The sequence below is a fragment of the Watersipora subatra genome, chromosome 1 (genome assembly GCF_963576615.1).
Source record: "Watersipora subatra chromosome 1, tzWatSuba1.1, whole genome shotgun sequence".
Classification (NCBI taxonomy): domain Eukaryota; kingdom Metazoa; phylum Bryozoa; class Gymnolaemata; order Cheilostomatida; family Watersiporidae; genus Watersipora; species Watersipora subatra.
The window spans coordinates 52,310,627-52,329,476 of NC_088708.1; the positions used below are offsets into that span (position 1 = coordinate 52,310,627).

General features: G+C 33.8%; 1 protein-coding gene across 1 annotated transcript; it reads left to right on the forward strand.

Annotated features, from left to right (window-relative positions):
• Window positions 1–731: 731 nt before the first annotated feature.
• On the forward strand, window positions 732–10,702 carry LOC137410440 (collagen alpha-1(IV) chain-like). Its single transcript, XM_068095857.1, has 7 exons — window positions 732–752; window positions 925–1,107; window positions 2,593–2,674; window positions 5,892–6,011; window positions 6,216–6,362; window positions 8,920–9,192; window positions 10,355–10,702. Exons 2-7 carry the CDS (start codon window positions 931–933, stop codon window positions 10,555–10,557), a joined length of 1,002 nt encoding a protein of 333 aa, XP_067951958.1. The 5' UTR covers window positions 732–752; window positions 925–930; the 3' UTR covers window positions 10,558–10,702.
• The last annotated feature ends 8,148 nt before the right edge of the window (window positions 10,703–18,850 follow it).

Sequence of the window (18,850 nt, forward strand, 5' to 3'; positions counted from 1 at the left end):
CATTGGTAGGTAAGACAGCAGATGTATTGTGATTGATAGGTAAAAATAAGATGTGTTTTAATGACTGATGTTTTCCGATCATCAAATTTCATCATTTCAGTTTTCCTTTTTAATTGTGTTGAAATGTCAAAAAATAAAGAACTATTTGGTAACAGTCAGGAGATGGAGAGAAATAAATTTAAGTTGAATATTGATTTTATGTAAAGTGTTGCAAATTGCAATATATGAATTGTACAAAATGTTTCATGTTTCCATCAAAACAGTAACAAATGTTTGACTGCTTTGTGATAGACTGTAACAGCTTGCTGTTATATAAATGCTCTAATAACTTACTCCAGAAACTAAATTGACAACTTTGATGAAATTGGGTTTTCTGAAATACTGTTTTTTTCTATATACTACCTCTTCATATTTATTTGTCTTTTATATTCAAGCCAGGTTTTATTACTGTAGTATCAGTAAATAAACACGCAGTTCTGAAAAAGATAACAGTTTTGTAAAGCCTCTAATTTTTATGAGAATTCTTCTAATTAAATTGTAGACTAGCTGACCTTGACAGGAAGTACAGCTAAGTAAACTCTAATCGGTCATATGATATCCTCTATGATCTGCTGACTTTAGTTAAGTAAAAGTAGGCGTGTCTATCTAACATCCCGTTGATGACGTAGTTAACACGCCAGTATAAATAACAGCAGCAAAGCAGAGCTTATCATTATCATCTGATAGAAAGTTTACAGACATTACACTATAAGGTAACAGTTTGTATTTCATATCTACTTGTATACAATGTTACTTTATTTATGTTCGTAGGAAATTCTCACCGGAAAAATACGGTTGAATTTTTGATATCAAAATTAGAGATTGCTATAATGTTAGTTTTAATGTATTAGTTTATGTGACTGTTCCTACATGAAACTGTTTCAGCAGAAAATGGTGGCACTGAAATTATTTTTACTGCTCTTCATGCTGAGCGCTGGTTGTCATGGCAACACTCTCAACAGTCTTGATAACAGGATGTTAGAACTAGAGGATCAGCTGAAGGTACACGAGGAGAACTGGAATAAAGCTTCAGCCCAACTTGTGTTACTAGAGAACTCTCTTGACACTGTAAGTTGTTCCTGATTTTCTCTAGACTCTGCAATCATGTCTGTTAGATATAACTTTTATCATGCTTCTCATAATTTTGAATTATAAAAGAATTTTAAGCTATGCTTTCACATAAATTTTTTTGAAGCAAACCAACTTATCATAGCTTTAAATCGGTTAATTAGAACCAGACAGTGGCACTAAGGCTAAAGAGACATAACATTAAAACCATATAAAGTTCTTTACTGAGCCAATGGAAAATTCCTTGGTATATATATCCTTGGAGAGTAGACTATAGAATCACCATGGTGATTATATGAAGATCCGTGTCGTAAATTAATTTCATAACTTCAATGTGTAATAGAGAACCTTTCTTTTTCTATTGTACACTAGAATAGCCTGTCTTGACAAGCTGTTGTTTTTGCGGAGTTGTCCCTCCGTCGAGCAACAACAGCTTGTCACAAGACATACTGCACCTGATGCATTGGCTGCCCTTATTGGGAGTTGTTCTCTTTTGTCTATGCGGCTTGGTCGCGATGTTATGGCGGTCGCTCCATTGGTAATCATAACGGATTTCACGCAAAAATTTATGTAGAAATACATAAAAGTACAACGTTTAACCAAAAACCAGTGTCTGTTTTAAACTTTAGCAAAACTTGAGAATAAAATAAATTGAAAATAAAATTCATAAGAACAAATAAAACTGACTGATACAAAAATAGAAATTAAACTGACTGAGCGCACTAATAACAACATTTTTAGTTGCTGTTGTTACCTAAGTTCTCAAGTTCTACTAAAGTTTACCGCAGAGACTGGTCGCTGGTTAAACGTTGTAATCTTATTTTTTTCTGCATACATTTTTGTGCAAAATTCGTTATGATTACCAATGGAGCGACCGACATAACATCGCAACCGAGCCGCATAGACAGAAGAGAACAACTCCCTATAAGTGCAGCTGATGCATCAGGTGCAGTACGTCTTGTGACAAGCTGTTGCTCGCCCGCTCGACGGAGGGACAACTCCGCAAAAACAACAGTTTGTCAAGACAGGCTAATTGTAAAGCTGTATTATTCTGTTTATGTACATGTATAGCTAATAGCTATCATAGCCCTTATCAGCATTTTTTGATAATTTCTATGTGTAGAATGTTGTTATCTTCTGTTATGAGTGTTAAGGCTATTTATCTTTTTGTTATAATAGCAGTTGTTTTGAATGTGCCAACTTTCACATGATAAAAAACTTATGTACATGTAAAAAACTATAGTATACATGTAAGTGCCTGTCAGTTTATAAGAGCCAGAAGAACAATATTATATATTGCCTTCTTTGTATGTTTCAACTCGTTATTTTTTATTATAAAATCATACAAACAAAATCGACACTGTTAAAGATTTATTTGTTAAAGTTGCTCAACTAAAATATTTATTTTAGTAAAACTCTGATTGACAACTAAGGAAATTTGCTTTTGTAAAAACTTGCTATTTAAAAGCCTACTAATAATTTTAGTACCTACATGGAGTTTCTGCGCATCCAAGTAATGAACTATCGGGTTCCGAAGGAGTTGATATCAACATAAATTTATCTAGAGGTGGGAACATGTCTTTATTTTTCTCTAGTTCCTACATAATTCTAACTTTAACTCATCCTATTTTTCATAGGTATTGTATTACTGAAAGATGAATAGCAGCAAAGAAACAAGCTGTAAATTATATACATTGTAACATACTATAATCTGCTATATTATAGCGATTATAGACAACTACACTATTTGATATTATATTGAACTATATGGCATAGTAAATAGAAAACATATTATACCATACTAAAGTATAATATAACAAGTTGTATGTATTCCCACAACCAAACACGAGCGAAGCGAGTGTTTGGGAGCTTCATGATAAATGCATATGTGCACACAACTCCTGAAAATTATTCATCAACGTCCATTCCAAACCCTTGTACCGAAATCTCATCAACCAATTTAACCATTTTTCTATGAAGTCGTTTAAGTATAATAACGATACAAATCACATATAAACCTATTTAAATATGTTACCAAGTCTTTGAAAAGTGTAGACCATATCCTAAAACTTACCCATCTGATTGGATAATACATAACTAAACAAATTAATTTGGCCTAAAATCACCATTAAAACCTGGCAAGCCTTCTTTAATCAAAATTAAGACTGGCCAACGAAACGCCGATAAAGTAATGCGACAAAGAGTAGAACCATTATGTCATGCGCATTTCACAAAAAAAACGTGCACATTTCATTAGTCTATGGCATTGTCCAACTGCCGGAGGTTTCTGTAATTAGTGTAGAAGTACCGAAAAATAATCATTTCTTTTTTGCTGCTTTTAAAGATAACTGACATTTTGGACATTTATAATGAGTACTTTAGTATTCCAAATGATGTTCAAAGCAGTGAAAGTAAAGGAAATGACGACTATATTTTTTTAACAATTCTTATAAGACTATTACAATAATTAATTATAAGAACAATTATTCGATTTTATAAGATTATTATGAGACTTAATTATAAGAACTAGAAATTCCCTGTCATACAGCTCACGACCAAAGTGATATTGGAAAAAAGAAAGGGTACTGATGGATGAGAAATCCAATATTATCAGTCAAATGGCACTGCAGCGCAATAGGATAACTGCAATGGTAGCTGTAACGTACTGGGTGTGGATGTTATTATATACAACAAACAGCAATAATGAAAGGAAAAGATTATAGGTTTATATTTTTCCCCCTGCAATAGGAGAAATGCAATATTGGCCAATATTAGAAGTAAAATGCACTTATATTATTAGAATAACCAATATTATTAATGCAGTAATAATAGAAAACCAATGCATAATTTTGTTTACATTTCAAAACGTTATAGCTAACGATATCAAGAAGTTGTGATATTTATATAGATTTTTAGAAAATCTATTTAACAAAACTATTTACAAACAATAATAACATTAACATATTACCTATCATCAATGTTGTTAGTGTGACTATTATGCTTCTATAGTCATCCAAACTTGTAATTAAATATTGTAATAATCTCATAAAAATTGTTAGATAAAAATATCTTTGTCATTTCGTTTACTTTCACTGCTTTAGACATCAGTTAGAATACCAAAGTACTCAAAAGTTTCCAAAGTGTCAGTTACTTTGAAATCGGCAAAAAAGAAATGATTTCTGTACTTCAACGTTAATTACAGAAACCTTCGACAATTCGACAATGCTATAGACTGGTGAAATGTGCCCGTTATTTTTCCTGAAATGCGCATGACTTAATGGTTCTATTTTCTGTCGCTCAGCGTTTCATTTGCCGGTCTTAACTTTTATTAAACCAAGCTTTTCAAGCGTTTTGTGATGAATTTCAGCCAAATTAATCTGTTTATTTGTGTATAATCCTATCAGATGGGTAAGTTTTAAAAGACTGTTGACAATTTACAGACTTGGTAACATATTTAACTAGGCTTATATGTGTTTTGTATCGTTATTGTACTTTAACGACTCTACGAAACGATGGTTAAGTTTGTTGACGAGATTTTGAAACAAGGGTTTGCGATGTTGTTGATGAATAATTTTCGTAAGTTGTGTGCACATGCATTTATCATAAAAACTCTCAAACTTCGCTCCGCTCGTTTGGTCATGGAATAATCATTCGAATTTACAAGATCGAACTCTATAGTGACCGATGGTGTGCAATATGTTACTGTTACTATTTTTTTAAATATTTTGTTGATGATACTATGGCTGTGCCTAATATCGCGGTACTGCCAAGCTGTTTTTAATATCTGTTTTTAAAATTAAGTAATAGGCCTTCATTTTCTTATAGATATACAGCTATTTTTTGACAACAAGCTAAAATCTGTTTAGATTTTTAAATTGAACATAATTTGTTTGCATATAAATACAAAAATCTAAATAAATATCACAACCTCTTGATATTGGTTGCTATGATGTTTTGCAATGTAAACTAAATTGTGCAATGGTTTTCGTTTCTCAAACTTTAACATCAGTTTTCTCATGACTATGTTTTCGCACTAATAGTAAACAAGCATTCAGTTTATTGACCATAAATCTGCTGTAATTAAGCTGGAACCAAACTTTTTTTGAAAATAACTGAGAATTTTCTCCTTCTGCTAATGTAGATAACTCTAAATCTCAGACACCCGACTTAAACATGGTTTTTTTGATCATGACCTATTTCTTCACCTTGGTTACAGATTGCTGTCAAAGCCATTCTACATTCAACACAACCAACTTTCAAACTGTGTATATTACACAGCAGCTTCCCATTTTACTTCTAATATTGCATTTCTCCTATTGCAGGGGAGAAATATAAACATATAATCTTTTCCTTTCATTATTGCTGTTTTTGTACATAATAACACCCAGTACATTACAGCTACTATTGCAGCTACCATTGCAGTTATCCTATTGCACCGCAGTGCCATTTGACTGCTAATATTGCATTTCTCAACCAGCAGTGCCCTTTATTTTTTCCAATATCACTTTGGTCATGGGCTGTATGACAGGGGAACTTTTAGCATATTGAATTATATTGCATAACTCCTAAGAAACCATGTATAAGCTATAGTTTTATAAAAATAGAATAATAGAAATTATCGACCAAAGATTATCTTTTTTACTTTTATTTTACCATTACTGTAGCCTTTTATTTCACAATTATCTTTTTTGAATCTCTTCAAATTATGAGATTTTTCTAATTGCACCAAATAAGACAACATAAATACATGTATATAACTATAATAATTAATATATAACCTGCAGAGAGTAAGAGTGGTGCTACCGGATCACCTGGACCTCAAGGGCTACCAGGACCTCAAGGACCACCAGGATCTCAAGGACCTACAGGTTTGCAAGGGTCACAGGGTCTTCCAGGAGAAGATGGTGAGACATAACAATTCTAAAACTAAAAGTAACTGACGATCTAAAAGAGCGGGCTAATTGATAGTGATTACTAAAGATGAAATGATGCATACTTCATTCATATTGATGTTCACTCTTAAGAATGTCCTGCAGTTGCTGTAGAACTATGGCTATACTGTAATTTTTCTAAATCTCCTACTACAGGTTTTAATCTTACTATTTAAGGTAAATCAGGAGCAGTAGGCGAACCTGGAGCAGCAGGACCACCAGGGACTCCTGGTATTAATGCCACTTCAGCTGAAAATGGAGGAGTCGTCTACACACGATGGGGAAGGACGACATGTGGTGACAATTCTACTCTTCTTTACAATGGTATGTTTTTTATTTATAGTCTTACCTCTCAAATGTAAAAACGCAATACACCAGTGTACATAATGTTGTTATATTTTATTGCAGATCATAACAACTAAATAGTTATGGTAGGTACTAATTTACAACAATTAAAAACACATTTTTTCATCGTGATATGCTGTTTAAGCGGTGTTTTTATAGCATCGTAACGAATTAATTTGTACTTATGGCTATAGTAGTTATATGGTAGCGGATTAACTTATACTTAGTGATTTTATATAAAAACTAGTGTCTTGAGATGCGAGTAAATTGACTTAAGAGCTCAGTCCCAGAACGCATCAAGCTCATATGTTGAGGTATGACTGTAATCTATAACAGTCAGAAGATAGTCTATTTGATGCAACTCCAGAGTAACACATAATTTCTTGTAATACCATCATGTTAAAAGTTCTGCCAGTAAAATGTATGAACTTGACAAACCACGTAAGCTGTTTAACACTAATAGAACAAAACATTATTGTTTAAATTTAATCCAACCATAATGCTCAAGTTAGCTATATGTAATGTAGAATTTCATAACATTCGGAAAAAACTCAAAGCCGAGTATTGTTAGAATTTTAAAGATGTTTAACAATACTTTATAAAAGTTATAGTAGTGATAGATGTTTATCAATACTTTATAATAGTTATAGTGGTGATAGATGTATATCAATACTTTATAATAGTTATAGTGGTGATAGATGTATATCAATACTTTATAATAGTTATAGTAGTGATAGTTGTATACCAATACTTTGTAATAGTTATAGTGGTGATAGATGTATAGCAATACTTTATAATAGTTATAGTGGTGATAGATGTATATCAAGACTTTATAATAGTTATAGTAGTGATAGTTGTATACCAATACTTTTGTAATATTTACAGTAGTGATAGATGTATATCAATACTTTATAATAGCTATAGTAGTGATAGTTGTATACCAATACTTTGTAATAGTTATAGTGGTGATAGTTGTATATCAATACTTTATAATAGGTATAGTAGTGACAGATGTATATCAACTCTTTATAATAGTTTTAGTGGTGATAGATGTATATCAATACTTTATAATATAGTCACTTTAGTCAAGCTATTAAAACAGTCGTTCACAATTTGTGAAGAATAATAACATATCTTCATAACCAAACTGTGTGAAAATTGGTGTTTCACAAGGTTTTAACATAAGCCCTCTGTTATTCATTATATTTATTTATGATCTGGTAAATTGTGCTCTATCACTAAACTGCTTGCTTTTTGATGGAGATACAACTGTTTTTAATACTGATTTTTTACGTTTTACAAACTGAATTAAAAGAAATTAAAGAATGGTGTTTGGCAAATAATCTTATTCTGAATAGTCAACAAATATTACTTGTAAAATTGAAAAATCTTCTGAAAAATTTGCTTGATTCATTTAGTTTAGTTTCTATATACAAAATGCTAATTTCTGTAAAAAGCCAGTCACAGTTTTTAGGAGTAGCAATTGATGATAACATATCAGTTCACAGCCATATAACAAAATTTAAAAGCAAATTACAATGTTTTACTTTTGATAATGTGAGAAGATACTTTGACACCAACACAATGGTTGACTGTATTATACATTTTTCTACCCTCACATGGATTATGGAATAGAGTTTTGAGGTCATGCTGGCTCAAAAATATTTGAAAAATTTTGGTTATTTCACAAGGAAGCTGGAAAGAGTATTTTTAAAAACGAACCAAAAGTATCAGTAATTAATAGCTTTTCTTCATTAAATATAATGCCTGTAAACATTTATTTAGAATTTCAGCTTGTTCTGCATTTCATGAAAATTTTAAAAAAAAAGTGGATTTTTAAAATATGTTAATTTATCACAGCTGCTGTACCAGATTAAAGACAAGCAGTGCTTTTAAGACACAATACATTAAAACTAGTAAAAGTCAAATATTTATGTTGTCCACTGCAGCTAAAATATTCAAGAAATACTTATTTGACTTTCATCACTTGGTTCGTAGCGTTATAAAAGTGAAGCTGGTGGAGTGCTTGTGGATGACCGGTGACAGTGGTGCTACTGGTGCTACTGGTGCTACTGGTGCTTGCTCATGACCGTGTCTGTTCTTCTGCAAACTGCTAGTTGGGCTGTCTTGCTGCTAGTCTTAAATTATCATACAGTCTCTTTTGCTATATGTTTGTATTTTGGTCTATTTCTATGTTTTATCTATGAATTACATGCAGTGAAACATCACATGCACACACGCTATCCTTGAGCAAAGATGACCAGATTTACTCATTCACAAAGGCTTAGATTTTGATCTAATCAATTTATGCGCTGATATACAACAGCTTCATTATGATTTACTTAGTATTCATGTATGATATTTTATACCATAGAATTATATTTTGGTCGGAGAGTCTGCCAACATCTGATCTTGTTGCTGACAGACTCTATGTGAACAGAAACATAGGAGGGAGAGGATTGATGAGTGTGGAGGTTCAGACTATTATTATTATTGCTATTATTGTTAATAATCTATAATATTGACTTCTGTTCAGGTTACACTGGAAATGGAAGGCATGACCAACCAGGAGGAGGAGTGAACTACCTGTGTATGCCCCACTCACCAGAGTACAACAGTCCAGGAACAGCCAGTGCTTCAGCGTTTATTGCTGGGGTAGAATATGAAACAGAATCATATGGTGTATTTCCCAGTAGCACAGATGATAAGGATGCTTCGTGTGCAAGATGCTACACTGGTAACCGACCCGCTCTGATGATGATCCCAGCCAAGAGAACCTGTCCTGATGACTGGACTACAGAATATGAAGGTATAGTTTAGTTATCTCTCTTGTACTTGTCATTTGTATTCTAATAATTTCTGCAACTGAGTGGATAACTCCTAATAATATCTTATTTAATAATTTGACAGTTTCATAATTTTTAGCATTATCATTTGTTTTCTGATAGAGCTGGCATTGTTAACTCGTCCGGTCTGGACCCACCGGGTCAGAAGTGCTCGGGTCGGGCCACCCAACCCGCGGGTCTTCTTATACGAAGACACGGGTAGGTTTATGGCTAAACGAGAGCGATTGTATATCGCTTTTTAAATGCGATTGAAGCAAAGTCGCTCTTAGTCCTAGCGCAGAACGACCAGGCAAAATAAGACAAGGTGAGTCAAGACTATGTTTTTACGTCTGCGACAATAGTATTTGGGCTATAGGTTTCGCAACGTTTTTCGGAAAGAAATAATCAACATGTCAACGGTCTATGAGTTAATGAATAAGCCAGTCACGAAAGGGAAATACCAAGTTATTTGTACAATATGCGAAAGCGAGTTGAGCTACAAAGACGGGTTTACCTCAATACTATTGAGGCATTTACAACAAAGGCATCCTGAGGAACTTAAAAGCGCGTCTAAGAACCTTCAATCCAGCAAATTTATTTTATTTTGGTTTTTCTCACTAATACCAGAAGTTTTAGGGAAGTGATGGATTTTTGCTTTCCAATATGCTGGGTTATCTATTTCTATATTTGTAAAGTATTTCATAACTAATCTCTTCTTGTTGATTATAACAGCAAAGTTGAAAATAAAATCTGGAATAAAAACACTCTAGCCAAAGTCATGCCATTAATCTATCACTCATTGAATAGCCTTGATCCACCAATGTCTAGCCATAAATTGTAGATTGCGTCTATAAACAAAACCACAAAATATAATGATTGATGTGATAATGGGTTCTTTTATCATAGGTTATTGATGTCACAACATTAGGCCGTAATAAAACTACATATTTCTTAACCTTAAATGAATAAAAAATCGCGGCGTGAGCTGACCCGACTCGATCTTGGCACTCAGTGCTGACCCTGAGTCTGGCCCGACCCTGCATTCCTTGATCTCGTTCCAGCTCTATTTTCTAAGCATCTCTAGCATAGATCATAGCAAAAACAGCCTGTTGTGACACATATGCATTGTCAATTCTTGTACCTCAGGCTACATCATGACTGATTACTTCAATCGAAACCACCAAACGACATTTGAATGTGTGGATGCTGAGCCTGAACATGAAGCAGGAGAAAGTGCTAACCGGCATGGTGGACACTTTTACTTTACCAGATCAGAATGTAGCAAAGGGTCCTACTGTCCACCATATGATGAGAATAAGGCTATTACTTGTGTTGTTTGTACCAAGTAACTGCTTTACACATTCTACATATGTAACAGCTCTATTAGATACACTTATTATAATCCTCACACATATTCTATCCTAGTAAATAATACTTTTATTGTTAACACTAATTTCAGTACAGTCAAATATAATAAAACAATATTTTGTCTCAGAGTCTTTTGTTTATTTGAAATGAAAGATTTAGTTAAAAACTAAAGTTGGTCAAAATGTGCCAAGCTATAGAGTAATACATTTAAACGTGTAAAGATCTTTTATAAATTTGCATTTATATAAAACTATAGGAACATGAAGAAATCTGAGGGTATGTCACATCTTTAATTCTATTCATATAAACACAAAACTTAAAATGTGAGCCGCAGAACTAAGTGCAAACATTTGTGTAAATATATTTACATACATATAATACATATACATGTATACAATTACAATACAGATTTGGCAGAACCATGTTGTAAGTTTATAAGCAAAGCAACCACCGAACATCAATTTTAAAAAACGACCTAAAAATATCATCAAATGATTATCCAACTCAGCCTCACATGAACTATGATTCAAAAGCTCAGCCAAACCATGCCAAAATGGCCTGGTGAATAAGTGGCCATAACTCCCAACTCGCAAACAATCATAGCAAAAACAACGATAGTGTAAATTTCAACTGACTCCAAAATTGCAACTGACTCCGTAATATCACATGGTACAAACCCTATTCAGCACCAATTTAATAAACAATTCTTAGCGTGGTTGAAAAGCCCTTTCCAACCAATCACCCTCTACACAAGTTGTTCAACAGAAACACTTTAAAGCATAGCTATTCATGCATGCAAAACATGATAGCTATTACAGATGTACGCAGTAAAAAACTCAACATGCAAAAACCCACAAATCAAAACACGAAAACACAATTGCAAAAAGCAAACTGCCGATATCAAGGAAATCATAATCTACCACACTACTGTGAACAACAAGCCACACAAATGTCAAAAATTTATATAGGCCTTTTCTCAACCGACTTCAAAACCAGATGCACTAATCACATGATTTAACCACAGAATTAAATAAAATCAAACAGAGCTACTCAAACAAATATGGAAGCTAAAAAACAAAAAAAAATATTAGCACTTGCTCAACTATACAACAACAAAACACGGCAAACTCTGAATATTTGAAAGTTCCTTGTAATATTGTAACAGTATTGTTGAATTTCAAAATTTTCAGAATTTTAAAATTATAATAGTTAAAAAAATAGGATGTAATGGTGAATGAAATCAGCTTTTAAACAAATTTGATTGATTAATCATAGGACCATAGCAGATTGGCTGAAGAGGCGCAAAGAAAACCACTAACACATTGTAGCACATCAAGGATCCATCAAGGACTCACCACCAGTGAAACAGATACCAATTGTAGAGTGCAGTTTATGAAGAACTGGGCAAGACTTAGACCTGAGATAATCCAAGTATTCTGGTTAAAGAAATTGACATTCTTGCGTGCTAGAATGAAAAAGCAGATTGAATGCCTGACAGAAGACTGTGACATCCAGAATAGCTGACAAACAGACAAACTATACTCGTGATGATGGACTCTAAGAACTACCGGAAAATAGCATGCTTGCCCACTACTTGCACACAGCTCAGGAGTGGTTGCAGACCAACTGGCAGAGCATATGAGTCAGCGTATGACCATTGCTCAGAACGGAATTGGACGCTGTAAAAAATGATAGCTGGACTTGCCTGTTTTATTACTAAAAACTGAACTGACTTGTCTGTAGCCAACAAGTGAGCAATATAGCAATATAACAGTTATTTAAACAAAAAAGCATAATAAACCATATAACAGCTATTTAAACTACAAACAGTTGAAAGAAAAATTCACACAATTACGTAAGGTCTAACTAGACAAAGCACACAGAAACTACTATGTAACCAACAGACGTGCCACCCAAGGAGCCAAGCACCAGTTGCTGGTAGATTAAACAGTCTGCCAAAGCAGCAGGAAAAAGCATACCGATGTGGCTCTGGTTTGCAATGACTGTAAAAAAAGCCTCTGAGTGCCTAAGTTTATACAAGTCTACCCTGCCCTTGTGTCATTCATCAAGATGGAAACCATCCCTTTTACATGGATCACATCAAGTAGTATGCAAAGAAAAAAAGGGACATTGACTTGAAATAACTAATAACTGCAACTAATAACTGCTGAGGCGTCTATGTCAGCCATGGAGGCTGCTTATCCTTTTATACTCTGTTCTTCTTTTTTCACTGTCTACTGTTGAGTTTTGAGCCCCACCTTCATCTTTCTTCCTAAGGTATAAAGTAGTCAGCAGCTTACTAGTTGCCATGTCTCTTTCCATGATGGCTTCCCCATTCTACTTTATTATGCCTGTTGGATACTTTGTCACCAGCATGCACAGAAACAAGTATTGACGGGATTTTGTTCCTGACATTAAGGTGGTTTCATAAGACCTGTCGAATGGGCTTCTTGTATTCGGTAATTACCTTGTGATGCCTTTCGGTTTCATGTTTGATGTTGCTTTGCAAAATCCCCAAGTACTCATGCCTTACTGCGATATATTTTATGGCACGGGTTGGCTTTTCTAAGCCAGCAGTGTGCGCAGTACAGCCTTTTTTGATGGTTAACTTTCCACATTTTTTAACATATATGTAGCTGAGGTGACACTTTCTCCGGACACCAAAACCTAACCAACATAATCAGCCGCGACCCAGACAAGAGCCATTAAATATATTTACAGAGTGACGAGAAAACTTGCAAAATTTATAAAAGTAGAGAACATGAAGTATAATAAAATCACTTGAAAATGGGTCAGTGTTGAAGACATCTTTGAAATTAACTAAATTTTTAGATCTTTGCAGCCATGTTAAACAGCTGTCGAATTTATTAATAACAGCGCTACAAAAACATTATACCTAGGTATCTGTTTATTTTGCTATCATATTCAGAGCAGCTTGTATCATTTTATTTACTTGTTATGGACTGGTGGGTGGTGACCAGCCAAGATTACAGAATGTTCCTCAACAATTCTTTCTAGTAAGCTTCCCATTAAGCTGACTGAGGATGGCTGACATACAGTAACACTTGAAGATATTCATCAGGTCAAGCAGGACCCGAGGTTCTACTATGATTGATACACTGATAGGAATATGCATTCATTCTAAAGATGGATAGTTTTAGTATAAAAAAGGAAAGCAGAGTAACCTGATAGAGAATACTGCTTCAACTGTTAGTTAACATTTAGCTAACATTTAAATAATATTTAGTTAACAGTCATTAGCATTTAGTTAACAGTTAGTTAACCTTTAGTTAACAGTTAGTTAACCTTTAGTTAACGGTTAGTGAACCATTAGTTGGCGGTTATTTAACATTTAGTTAACTTATAGTTCACAGTTAGTTAATATTTAGCTCACGATTATTTAACAGTTAGTTAAAAGTTAGTTAACAGCTAGTCAACAGTTGGTTAACAGTTAGTTAATCTTCAGTTAACAGTTAGTTAACAGAAGTAAATCAAACGTCATAAAAGTAAATTGAATCACAAACACAGTTATTATTGAGTTCTGCCTAATTTTTAGACATGCATTGCAGAGGAATTGGCATATTGCACTAACAACATCTGAAAAGTTACCAAAGTTTCCCATTAAATGAGTTTTTGTTTTGTTTTCATTAAGCAAGCTAGATGAACGCTTAGCGTTGCACGGGTTATAAAATAACTACCAGTGAATTTGGAAACTTACCTGGTAACATGATAACTTAACTAGTCTAATTATTTACGACTATGTAAGCAGCATATGAAGGCAGCTTAATAATCGTTACGGTGCGTGTAATGATCAAGCATGCTAGTTAATAACCAAAAGTATTTTTCCAAGCGCTTCAACCGTGAGTATTTAAGCAAAGTGTTGAATATGTGAACAATTATTCATATGGAAAAATAATAATATAGTTTAGCATGTCTGTCTGCAGACTTTAGGTTCCGAGTTCAAATTCAGTGCAAAGAACATTTCACTTTGCTAAAACCTTATCACTATAACTGGACACTCGACAGGCAGACCAACAGACAAATGACAAGCACTGATATAACATATATACAGTATACATAGATTTGACTATTGCAAGACTTGCACATGCAAACTTTACCCCTTTTACCTGCATTAAACACGAAAACAGCTCAACCTTTCAATTTTGCAACATTTGCATATGTGAAGCATTACATAATCAGCTATTAAGATGCCTAGTAGACAGCCTGTCAACATCCTATTGCACCAAGGGCAATCAAAAAGAACAACTCCCTAGGTGGTTTTGGCATAACTCCAATAATATTAGGGTATAATAGGTAGTATGTGTCACACCTCAACACAATAATATATAAAGTACTGCTAGTGAAATAGCCAACAACAACCAGACTGCAGCACACAAAGTCTGTACTCACGCTATTAATTGTCAACCCCTTTGAATATACAATGTACCTATAGTTCAACAGGCTCCAAACATGACACATTTAAAATGATATTATCAATTATTCATCAGATCAAAGGGTATTTATCTATGTATCCAATCAAACCTTACGAGACGATCTCTACGACGCTGCAACTCCATATTACACATTTAGTTTTCAATTTGCTGTGCTGGCAAGCCTACTCAAAGCCAAACTTTACCTTTGTTCTGTTCTCAACACCTTCTTGATTTTGGTAATAGGATTGTAGCAAACTCATGAAACGATATGAAGCTCCAAGTTAGACATCATGCAAGGCGTTGTGTAGACAGGGATGGAGTTTTATACATGCTTGCTGGCTATGAATAGGGCAAAACTCAGTCTTAATTTCACTTGATCTTCACCACTGAGTATGACTTGTAAAACATTAAAAAACTTGACGATGTGATTGCATCAAGTTGTAGTTTGTTTTAACAGAAGGCATCGATCTTTTCCTATCATTTGAAATTTTGTTTGTTGTTTTAAGTGATCTCACTGTCAAGATATTTGAAGATTAAAATCGACAAAAATTATTCGCGGTAAAAATGCTCAGAAAAAAGATGTACCCAGACTTTCCAAAAATAATGCATATAGTGAAACAGCTTGTCTCTATTTTTTCTATTCACATAAGCTATTGCCATAGAAGTCTAGTCCTACACGCCTCTATTGGCATATATTTTATTTTGTATTTGCTCATGATTGCTAGAATAAAACGTTAAATCTAGCTACAGGTACATTACTATAAATGTCACAAGCGCCTTAAATATGGGTAATTAAAAATTTGTCACATCAGTTTTCTCTAAATTTTTTGAAAGTGGAGCTGCTCTGTCCTGCAACTCATATATTTATATTTATTCACAATATAACTATTATCTACATGTAGAGCAATTAAAAGTATAACAAACTGGTTGAAATTTTTTGTGTGGCACACCATCATCATACTAATTTCAGAATGTCGCGCAGTACAGTGTTACGGTAATTTAAGACTGCGTGTTGACTGTATGTACACGCATTATTCCTCAGACTGTGTGACAGTGAATAATTGAACCTTCATCTTGGTGCAAAAATGTGCTTTTATTATATTGCAGTTTAGGTATGACTTACTGCAGGTACTTTTGGAGTTGATCCAATAGATTTCTTACAAATAATCTTTAAAAGCTCTCTTCGAAATGCGAATGTCTCTCCAGCATATACATTTCTTGTGCAAAAGCCTTGAGCTCCTTTAGAGTAATAGACTGTCATCTTCAGTTCCCCATCGCTATCTTTTATAAATAATTTTATAATAATTAAAATTTAAAGCCACTTATCAATTGTGTTATTCCAATTTCTGCATAAATTTAACTTTAATGTTGTACAAGCTGTAAAAGTTGTATCCCTGCTGAAGAGTAGTATGATTCATGCATAATTTTATTGTAGATACAGCTTGCCAGTCAGAACTTTTCTTCCCACATTCGTGTTGTGATCTATTACTGCTAGTTTGATTCTCGTAAAATATCCTGGGTACCAAAGTCTATTCGTTTTGGTGCATAACTTGATATGAAGCTGTGGAGGTTTTCTAAAGCACCAGTGTGTTGACCATGGTTCAACAGACGCAATGTGATTAGCAGTCTCGCTGGCCCTAACGTATCACAAAGAACTTTGTGCCCTGCACTTCTTTGAATCAACCATTTCACCTTTCTTTCCATTTCTCTGTAAACATATCAAACTATTCGTTGTTATTTTTCAGTATATTATAAATCTGCAAAGTTTTTGTTTATTCAAATGTCAACCAGCTGCAGAATATTTAACATTTGTGCAATCTCTGTTTAGTACTATGCAATAAATGACTACATCTTACTATGTCACAAACCAAAGGCATTGTAAGTAATATATAAAATATTATATTACAAATACAAAACAGCACAAATGCTAAAAATATAATGATGTAGGCTAATCACTTTAAGTGATCCGTAAATCCTATATTAGTAATGATAGCATGAATATAAAAATAATAATGCAATCCAAGTTTTATGATTATATTAGTCATATATTTTATGAACAATTAAGGCATTCCTGACAATTCAAACCAAACAGAAACTTCAAATTCTCTGACTAACTTTTACTCAGCTAGCCAAGTTAATTCAAGTGTCACCCAGTCATATCAAATCGTTGCTTTGTACTCATGTGCAGTAGTACATCTTTCTAATTATTATATTTATTAACTTATATTATAAAATAACTATATTTGTTATTAATATTCATTTAAAATTGTTTATTAATTACTTACAGTTGAAGTTTTCCTGCTTGATGATGCAATCTTGTTGTATGGTACAACGCCATTAGGGATAGAACTTTTCCCTCTTTCACCCTTAATCTTGTAGTTGTCCCAAAATGCTCCGAATAAAGCTGGCTCTCATGGAAGTGCCTAATGCACACGACCGCACTAGCAGGTAGTCTTCGAAAAGTTAAATTGGCATGCTTTGCCTTGGAAAGTCATAACTTTGCTAAATTTGGCGACTGAGACACAATAACTCTAAAAAGGGTTATGCCACGACTTGTAGTGTCAGATTCGTAACTAGCAAAGAAGCATCTACCCATTGTAATCAACTGATTGTGACTAAAAATATATCAAATGCGTTGGACGTTATTTTACTAAGGAATAGGTAAAAAAACTGTTACCGGAAACAGCTGCATTGAGAATCAGTGATGGTCTGAGGTGAATGGACCAAAATATATTTTCAACTTTGAACTTGCTAAACTAGTAAAAATATCTGCTAAAATTGTGTTTTCTTGTTCAATTAACATAGTATCATGTATTACCAATCATATAAAACAATCTTAAAACCACTGGTTCAGTTTCACTTTAAGTTACTAGCTTAAGTTACTCAAATTCATGAGGTAATTGTTTTTTTTACCTGTGCAGCGTTAGGCATTCAGCTAGTCCTCCTATATTTTGCAGTGTCTATTAAACCTAATATTTCAGAGACGGTGGGAGGTTTTTCAAAGTTTAATTTGTGCCCATCTCAGACGCACTTAACAGTCATCAAGAGGGTGCTTCACGAAGGGTCTTTCCAAGGATTTGGGTATTGTTTATCAGAAACAAGGCAAGCCTTTGTATGAATACACATATGCTGATTACACCAGTGATGGTGGTCGCCACTCAAAATCTGGAACTGCGTTCATACAGACTGATGGACCAGTCAGCTGGGGTAATAAGCGTCAGATGATCATAAACTCACTGACTGCTGAGTCTGAATGCATTGCTTTACTTGATGACGTGGTGGAGTGTGTATTGTTGCATCAGCTATTGGTGGATATCAGAGTTTGATCATGGATTGCCACAACCAATCTGCTCTCGTGATAGCAAGCAATGGTAAAACAAGTAAACATACCAAACACACTGAAGTGAAATACCATTATCTATAAGAGGCAATCATAAAAGATACCATTGTTATGAAATATTCCTGTTTTGTAAGAACTATAGCAAACATTCTCGTGAAACCGCTGTCCTGCGAGCGATTGGTATTTTTTAGATATATGTTAGGGCTAGCATAGTCTGGCCAAAATAGGTTAAATCTAGAGATGTGTTTTCTAATTTATGATCACTTGGTCGTTCTTTTTGTTTTGAATAAACATTTGAGCTGTGTGAGTATCGTACAAAGGCATTTTTATGTTTAGTCTGTTGAGATATTCTGAGTTGTCTACTCATGTATACAGTGTTTTACTTTTTTGTATCACACAATGCTTTGTGTGATGTTGTGCATTACTTTATGGCTAGAGGAGTTGCTTTAGAATAAAGTGCATCCAGCTCAAGGACAATGTAACAGGTATGTACCTACTGTA

Bases quoted from the DNA above. Each gene is read 5' to 3' on its own strand.
- LOC137410440 (XM_068095857.1), top strand. From the start codon at position 931: ATGGTGGCACTGAAATTATTTTTACTGCTCTTCATGCTGAGCGCTGGT. The intron at 6,012-6,215 runs GTGAGACATAAC...TTACTATTTAAG, and splicing joins GGGTCTTCCAGGAGAAGATG to GTAAATCAGGAGCAGTAGGC. The intron at 9,193-10,354 runs GTATAGTTTAGT...CTTGTACCTCAG, and splicing joins CTGGACTACAGAATATGAAG to GCTACATCATGACTGATTAC.